At 39.3% G+C, this 8,727-nt stretch overlaps 2 protein-coding genes across 2 annotated transcripts; one reads left to right on the top strand and one right to left on the bottom strand.

Annotated features, from left to right (window-relative positions):
- The first annotated feature begins 949 nt into the window (after positions 1-949).
- On the top strand, positions 950-4,505 carry cfd (complement factor D (adipsin)). The gene is made up of 5 exons (XM_076146750.1): positions 950-1,061; positions 1,448-1,604; positions 1,966-2,107; positions 2,651-2,941; positions 3,458-4,505. The coding sequence occupies exons 1-5, from the start codon at positions 998-1,000 to the stop codon at positions 3,635-3,637; spliced, it is 834 nt and encodes a 277-aa protein (XP_076002865.1). The 5' UTR covers positions 950-997; the 3' UTR covers positions 3,638-4,505.
- A 73-nt stretch (positions 4,506-4,578) lies between these two features.
- Positions 4,579-7,983, bottom strand: LOC142995622 (GTPase IMAP family member 8-like). The gene is made up of 3 exons (XM_076146749.1): positions 7,850-7,983; positions 6,167-7,003; positions 4,579-5,711 (listed from the first exon to the last, which is right to left on the bottom strand). The coding sequence occupies exons 1-3, from the start codon at positions 7,857-7,859 to the stop codon at positions 5,008-5,010; spliced, it is 1,551 nt and encodes a 516-aa protein (XP_076002864.1). The 5' UTR covers positions 7,860-7,983; the 3' UTR covers positions 4,579-5,007.
- Positions 7,984-8,727: the final 744 nt, after the last annotated feature.

The raw sequence follows: 8,727 nt of genomic DNA, 5'->3' as shown, positions 1-8,727 counted from the left end.
TTCTTTTCTCAAAATTCTTCAAAATACTGAGATCAAATCAATTTTTGTTATGTACTTGGCATCCAGCTGTAGTAGAACTCAGCGAAAACAGACAAAGTGTTTTGTGAACACTGTCCTGCAGGCAATTGGCTCACTTTGTAGAGATGATTAATTTCCAAAAACAGAAAACTCTACTGGGCAACAACCTGCTGTGATAGATGGAAATATACTGCAGTAAATACTGAAGAAGGACTCCAACAGATACTTTGTGAGGTAATGACAAAGATATGGAACATTTGGCGGAATTCATCTTGTACAAACAATTGTCTCACTCGCAGCAGACCAGGCTGCTGGTTTCTGCTTTGGTGCCGGAGTTACGGGAAAAAGGGAGGAAGAGAACGTTCTATTCCCGTGAGTGATGTGTTTAGGGTCGGAGGGCCGGTTCAAACGTCAGACTTGCGCAACTTCAAATGACAGTGAAAAACACAATGCCTATGATGCTCAACATGTTCGCAAGACTTCTGCAGGTGTCTGTAAATGTATATACAGTGAATGTGAGTGTATAGAAGGCAAAGGTTTAACCGGTATTTTTTTTTTTAGATTCTGTCCAGCATCTGTAATAGATCCAAACTCCTTAAGTCAAGTAGAGGGAGACAAGACCTGGGAGTGATTAATGGTGGAACATCCTCTTACAGTAACAAATGCTACACAATGAAACACGTTTTACAGGAACCTCTTAACCTGTCTGTAACTAGAATGTTCAATGGTTTGTGATAGATTGCAACAACAAAATCACAGAAGAAACACAAGCAAATTTGGGATTAAAGTATATATGTAACTTTATGGAGTCCCAGTCCGTGTTTTTCCTTTCCTGTTTTTCATTCCAGGGAACAGGACTGTCAGCCTCCCACCTATCTCTTGCACCATATCTGTGGGATTTATGTTTCCTCTGTTTCCTCCCTTTCAGTAGGAACCCAAGACCCCGAGCTGCTGGTCTTGGTCAAATCAAAGCAACATCATGGCATCACAGAGAGAAGTGCTCATAGCTGCTGCTCTTTTTATTTTTGCCCTGATTTCGCACAGTGAGTTACTCGTTATTTTTTCTATTTACTACAAATGTGGCAGACGTTTTAATTTCATTTAGTAATATGGTCATCTCTGTTAATATAGTGTAATACTTTGTTATGGATTGTGCTCAACTAGTATGTAATGTGATATGATATGAAATGCAAAGTGCTTTAAAAATGACTTTACACTCTAAAATCCAATCAAATCTAAATCTAATTGTTTGCTACAATAATATCTATAATAATAACAATTTGTGTTGAAATGTATTTTTAGTGAATTTTGTAATTTGGTGAAAGTTATTTAGCTGTTGCACAAAATGAAAGAAAAAACATCTCAAACATAGAAACACATGGAGAATAAAAATTGGATTGTTGTTTAAATCATATCACAATCATTCCAGGTGAGGGTATAATGGGAGGCAGAGAGGCAGCTCCACACTCGCGCCCATACATGGCCTCCATCCAGGTACCAGAGGGAAACAATCTGAAACATGAATGCGGAGGGTTTGTGATAGCAGCTCAGTGGGTGATGACTGCTGTGCACTGTCTGCCAACAGGGTGAGTCCACGTCCGCTCAAGTATGTAGTTTGATTAATGGTAAATAGAAAAATGATGCAGAATGGATAGCTCAACCAAAATAGGTCAAAAAGTAAACAGGGAAGCAGAAATATGCTATGCTAGCTTTAGAAGTATTTTTCTTGGGTGGCTAAAAACATTAATTACTCCTGATATTACAATCTAAACTCACATTCAGCAGTAACTTCAATTGTTTATTGTTGACTTTCAAATAAGCAACTCATTCTCTCTAAATCTAGCAAATCTGTGAGAATGATGTTCCGTTTGTAGAATGGACAAAGCATGTTATTAGTACAATATGTTGTTTTGAAGATTCTTTTTAAATGCTGTGGTGTTTTCACAGGCCTAATGGGAGGAAAGTGGTACTGGGTGTCCATTCTTTGAGTGAAGCCGAAGAGACAAAGCAAACTTTTGACATATTAGAGCTTCACAATCACCCAGATTACAGGACGTACAATTATGACAATGACATCGCTTTAATTAAGGTAGGCATCTACTTTATTTTGTTTCTGTCCATGACTGTAATAGGTGAAGTGGAATGTAAGAGGGTATGTTTCCATATTAAATTCTCAGAAAGTGTTGTTGAGCTTTCAAAGCAAGATATGTCACGTCTGTATTGATATTGTTAAAACCAAACTCCAGCAAACACTTGTAGGGATATTATCTAGCTGTTAAATAAGTAAAACACCAGCAAGCAGGTGGCTTTAATGCGTAAGATTATTGTAATACTGTATTCTATATACTTTGGGAGGTTTACTGCATGGTACTGCATTACTCTAAGTAAGTTAAAGTATCCAGCACAGTTTAATAATCAGCTCTGATTAGCCACCCCATAAACTCCCTGCAGAGACATTATATCATCTTGTGCTCTGAAATAAAAATCTTGACACAGGAATAAAAAAGAATGATTAGCTTTGTGGCAGCAGAGAAATGGGTGGAATGTGAAGTGAAAGTCACCGTAATTGGATTTTACATTGTGCGTATGCATATCTTAGAGCTAACAGTGATTCTCTGGGTGATGTTGGCAGCTGGATCGTCCCTTTAACATCTCTGAAGCTGTGAAAACAGTGGAGTACCTGCGAGAAGGAGGCACAAACCCTGGCACGGATGCAGAAGTTGACACAGCCGGCTGGGGAGCCCTCAGCAACCTGGGGGAAAGACCGGACAAGCTTAAAGAGGTGTCCATTGAAGTGTTCAACCCAGCTCGGTGTGGACGCAGCGACTACTTTGGCAGAAAGTTCACTACAAACATGATGTGTGCACACAAAGTATGCCCGAACCCGTGTGACCAACCACATATTAAAGAAGACTCTTGTGATGTAAGTTTTACTTTCTTTCTCATCTACTGAGTGTGAGCGCTGCTGCTGCTGATGATGATGAGGATAATGAAGATGATAAGGATGAGGATGAGGATGAGGATGATGGCGGTGAAAAAGCAGCAACATCAACTGTGTGCAGTGCAGTGATGATTACAATAGATTTTAGCATGTCTTCAGATGTAACAGCAATGAGCTCAAGGAGTGGCAGTGGGAGCCGTAGCTAAAATGTGAAAATGACTGACCTATATAGGAGTCCATTTGAGGTAATGGTTCAAACGTTGAAAAATGTGTTAACAGTTTAGATAGTCACAGATGTTTATGAACCCACACCCTTGGTTTATCAGTGATTGAGCTTTAAAATTTGGATTTATGTTTCCTTGATTAGTTTTGAATGACATAATCAGATTTTTATGTCAAACCAACTAAGGAAGTTTAATCAGACTAAACCCAACACAGAACTGTAGATAAAAACAAAAATCTAAATGGTCAATCAACAGCAATGGTCTTCTGTTTCAGGGTGACTCTGGAGGTCCTCTGCTTTACAATGGTGTGGCAGTGGGCATCACTTCTAATGGAGGGAAGAAGTGTGGCCAAATTAAGAAGCCCGGAATATACACCATTATCTCCCATTACACCCAGTGGATTGACAACATCATGGGCGCCGAACCCACACCACCACCAGACCAGAGCGCTTAAATAAGAAAACACACTATTACAGTATTCAGCGATCCATGTCTCCACCTCAATTCTGCCATGTGGCTCCTGCCGATGACTTCCTGACCTGGATGTGGCTCATCTTTCAAATCATCACTGTCCGGTGAAGCTGTGTACTCCAGCTGGAGTCATTTTTGTCTGCTCATTTCACAGTCCCAACAAAGTCATTCCTATCATGCTGAATTTATTCATTTACTACATTCGACAAATGTTTTTCACATTTGCAACTATGGCTTTGTTATCTTCATTGGTGCCGTCATATGATGATATACTGCAAATTATAAACAGAATCACATATTCCACACTGTAGTTTGCAACATTTTATTAAGTCACTTTACAAAGCAACAAATAAAGCTGTTTATCACACTGAGATGTCATGCATGTCTGATTTGTATGCTGTCTTTCAGCAGTAACACGACAATTATTATAAGCAGCAGAAGGATTAAAACACTGAGATTAAAAGGCGCTGTAGAACTTTACCAACAAAGTTGAATAATTGTAAAACCTTCAAATACCAAGCATCGTGTGCTAAATATTACAAATCCCAGGCAATCAGTAAACGAAATGAAACAAATGGCAATGAACACCCACAGCAATGATCATGTTTTAATGCAGTTGTGTAATTTATTCCCCGCTTGTTGTCTGAGGATGTAACTATGAAGCAATCATAACATCAGCAAGCAGCTACTATAAACTTGTTAGATATATTAGCTTGTACCAGCTGGCGTAATCCCAGAAAGATAAACAGTTTAATCTTTCTCAGTTTCTGTACACTGTTAAATGTTAGAATCAATCAAAATGATTTCTTGTGTTTTAGTTACAGTAGCTTGTGGTTGTTCAACCAAATGTGCTACATTCTAAAAGATATATTCAAACAAATAATATTTAGAATAAAAAAAAAACGATTTATAAAACTTCAACGTGATTATTAGTAAAAGTCTTTGCTTATTAACAGCAAGTTCTTTTAACTACAAAAATGCATGAATATTCCTCCAGTTTAGATTGGATTGTTACACATTTTCAATCAATCAATCAATATTCAAATAATATATCTGTATTTGGTTATGTTGCATTAAAAACTGAACACTGAAATACTTGAATTCATTGTTTTCCTGCGGTAACAGCATAATGTTCTCTAGATCATCACATATCTGTTCGATCAAGGTCTGACGCAGCGGCTGAAATAGCTGAAGAAATAGTTATATTGCTGGTCCTCGCTTGATTATGGTACAATCTAATCCGATACTTGCAGTTTAACCATGAGCATTGGCTTGGCAAATTCACACCTCTCTAAACAACAAACTTGCATTACATTTTAAGTAGTATTTAATTGCAGTGATGTCCACGGTGTATTAAGGGACATACAGTAAGTAATCTGCTTCCAACTCTCCAGTCTCTCTTTCCTCCATTTCTTTCTTCCTCTCCTGCAGCTCGGTCACAGAGAACCTCTTTGTTGAGTAACAGCGCCCTCCGTGTGATGCAACCAATTTGTCGACCCCTGAGAGCAGGTTGTTTACCTCAGGGTAGCTCAAAGCATTATGGGGACCTGTGATGTGCAGCTCATAAAAACGGCTCCCACATTTCCGGATAAGGCCCTGGAGACTCGCAGGGGCACGACTCACGTACTGGTTGACACTCTGTTGGCTGTCATCGAAGCGGGTGAACAATATGACGGTGTGCTCTATAATTTCTCTTCCAAAAATCCTCTGCAGGCGCCCGAGCATCTCACTCTCCCCCTGGGTGAAACGCCCCACCTGCAGCACCAGCAGGAAGACCTGGGGTCCCGGGTGGGCCAAAGCCAGGGAGTCCTTGACCAGTTCCAGGTTCTCTGACCCATCCTCATCCCACAGCTCTGGGGTGTCCACTACAATGAGCCTCCTTCCTGCTGCTGACACCTCCTTCCTCTCACAGCTCCAGGTATGCTTAGGGGCCTGGTGGTGAGGGTTACTCGTTGTGTATTGATGACCTGCCCTCTCGAGAATGACAGTTCCAGCAGAGGACTTCCCACTGCCGGACAGACCCAACAGGATGACTGATATCTTCTCCATTCCATCGTCTTTATTCATCAAACAAAAAAAGAAAAAGTAAACAGTTTTTAGCATTGATCTGACAGAATTACAATATAAAATACTTTAATCAAGCAATCGTTTCACAGGAAGTACCTTGACTTATTGCTATGCCTGCTATTATTCTAAATGTATTACATCACTTGGAATGGAGTATTTTCAACCGTGGTATGAGTCCTTTTACTTATTTAAAGAGATTTAGACAAGTCTTGCTTACAACCATCTTTTCTTCTTTTTGAAATTCATCAAATACAAATTTCCATATTCCTGTGTAACTATATCACCCCCTAGTGTTGATATGCATCAGAATATATTTGCAAATAGATAAATAGTGTATCACATGGTGTAAAAAATAGCGTAATCTTGAAAACTGATTTGATAAAATGTATTCCAAATGTATTCTCTGGTCAAAAACCTTCACAATAATATGTTTTTTGTTTCTTACCATTAGCACTGTTCATCTGAAGCTGTAAAATGGCTCCGTGGCTTCTCACAGCCTCCTCAAGACTCTCTCTCTTTGTTTCATCCTGCCTTTTCTCTTCTGCTTCCTTCCTTCTTTCCTGAGCATGCTTCAGGTTCAGCTCCTCCATCTCTCTTGCCCTTCTTCCCTCCTGCTGCTGAACCAGCTGGTTGAAGGCCTGCTGCTTCTCCTCTGCCTCTTGGACCTTCTGTTTGAGCATCCTCATTGCTGTGTCCTCTATGCTCCTCCTTGTAGCTTCAGTCTGCATGGTTTCAGTGTAACCGCCAACACCGTTTTCAGTCAGCATGTAATTGACCATCTCAAGCAGTGCACAAATTTCCTCACTGATGGCAGACGACTTCACGATCCTGCAGTACCTTCCATCGCACCTGTTTATTAATTCTAGGAGGGCGTCATCTAACATATCAACAACTTTTTCACCATCCAGAGAAAGAATAGCCAGGTATTTTAAAGCCTTGACACCAAAATGTGCCTGCAGGACTTCTATCATCCTTCTCTCCTTCTTTGTGTAATACCCGCCTTGGATCAGCAGCAGAAATGTGATGATACCATCTGTACAAGACTGAAAGCAACCACCTATTGACTGGCTGATGGCCTCCTCTGTCATGGTTTCTTGTAATACAGCATAGCGCAAGCTGATGAGGTGACCGTCCACTGTCATGTCACAGATTTGAGTTGGTCCCAAAGAGCTTATTATCACCAAATCTCCGCTGCTTCCATGCTGCAGCAGATATTTCAGAGTAGACCATTCTTCTTCCATGGATATGACCACCATCATCTGCTTTGCATCAAATACGCCGTCTGCCAAACAACACAGTGTATGGCTGGTGATAAATACAGCTACATTATGTATTCAATACATTATGTCCAATCACCAATTACTACACACCAGCGTCAGGCCCGACCCTCGCATATAGTGGCCTTAAACAGACTAAGAAGACCAACCAGGCCATTACATAACACTGTAGCCGGCTCATTTGTATAGTAACATTGTATTTAATAACACATTTATTAATTAGTATATTTCCAGGAATACATTCTCTTAACATACAAACAACTGGTCACGTTAAAAATGAATACCTACAAGAATAAATATTTGAAATGAAATAACCAAGTTGTTTACATTTTCACAAACTAATTAATCTTCTACATTTAGAACAAAATCTACATTATAAAGTGTTTTCCTATGTGGAACGCATGTTCTCATGGAAGCGGATATGTGCAAAATGACAATGTTAAAATGCATTCCAGAGTATAGACCCATGCCTTTATGATAATTAAGCTTGAGAAGTTGAATACTTGAGTAATTACTTGAGAGGGTTTTTATTTCTAACACCATCGACAATCTGGTTAAAATGACTAAACTACCATGGGTACACCCTGACCATCATAGGGGCCATAATCAGCTTCTAATGTTACTTAATATGTCGGGCCGACACTGAGCAGCCTCACTGTAACATGCATTATAATGACTTTGAATACACAAAACCAGTAGCCTTCATAGTTTCTGTAATGAAATGACCATTATCCCATCTGAACTTGGATGTCTGTCTATGTATAAAGTACATTTATCATTACATTACAGTTGAGCATTGTGAATGTATGAAAATATTATTCAAAATAATATGACTATGAATAATTACTTACTGTTGGTCATATCTTCTGCAGGTGCTGCTTGTGTTCAGATCCTTGTCAGCTCCAGAGAATACCTAAAACTGGACTCTCTGGCTCTGAAACAACCAGTATGAGGGCAAATATCCTCACTGCTTCCTCCTCACAACTATTCACCTGTGGCCTGTGCTTCTCAAGTCCAGGAAGTGGATTGCACAACGCACCCTGCTGGCTTCTACGGGCTGTTGCTTCTTCCTCATGCCTCATCATGCATCAGTGAAATGGCTCAGTGCAATGATAGACCGTTCTCGGAGCATTTCAACTTGATGAGATGGTGGTGAACAAATAATAATGATAACTGCTGCATTTCATAGTGCAAAGGCCTTACTGACTCATCTACATTTAAATTATTACTTTTATCCATTCGTTTATTGCTTTTATGGCTCGAAATGTCCATGATTGAAAATGTCTGTTGTCATTTTGGCAAGTTTTCAGTAGAGTAATTATTCAATTACTGTAAAGCTGTTCAACAAGCATCAATTCGTATATGAAATGGTATAATGTGTTTTATGTTTACTGCTCTAAGATTGACTGTTGAAAAGATGGTTAATTATTTACGTGGTAGGATGACAATGAATTAATGTGAGGTCAAATTAAGTTTAAGCAGAGAGAGAGAGAGAGAGAGAGAGAGAGAGAGAGAGAGACAGAGACAGAGACAGAGACAGAGAGACAGAAAGAGAGAGAAAGACACAGAGAGAGAGAGAGACTTTAACTTGAAATCATAACATATGATACAAATGTCTCATAACTTAATAAAAAAAACCAAATACATATATATACACATATATATATAAATATGTGTGTGTATATATGTATGTAACAGTAAAATATTAAAGTGTTGGAATTGTCAGACA

This window comes from Genypterus blacodes, unplaced genomic scaffold (genome assembly GCF_046128005.1).
Source record: "Genypterus blacodes isolate CSIRO-AG114 ecotype Tasmania unplaced genomic scaffold, CSIRO-AGI_Gbla_v1 ptg000033l_1, whole genome shotgun sequence".
NCBI lineage: Eukaryota > Metazoa > Chordata > Actinopteri > Ophidiiformes > Ophidiidae > Genypterus > Genypterus blacodes.
The sequence above is the reverse complement of the archived record's forward strand: the minus strand, read 5'-3'. Positions and strand labels throughout refer to the sequence as shown.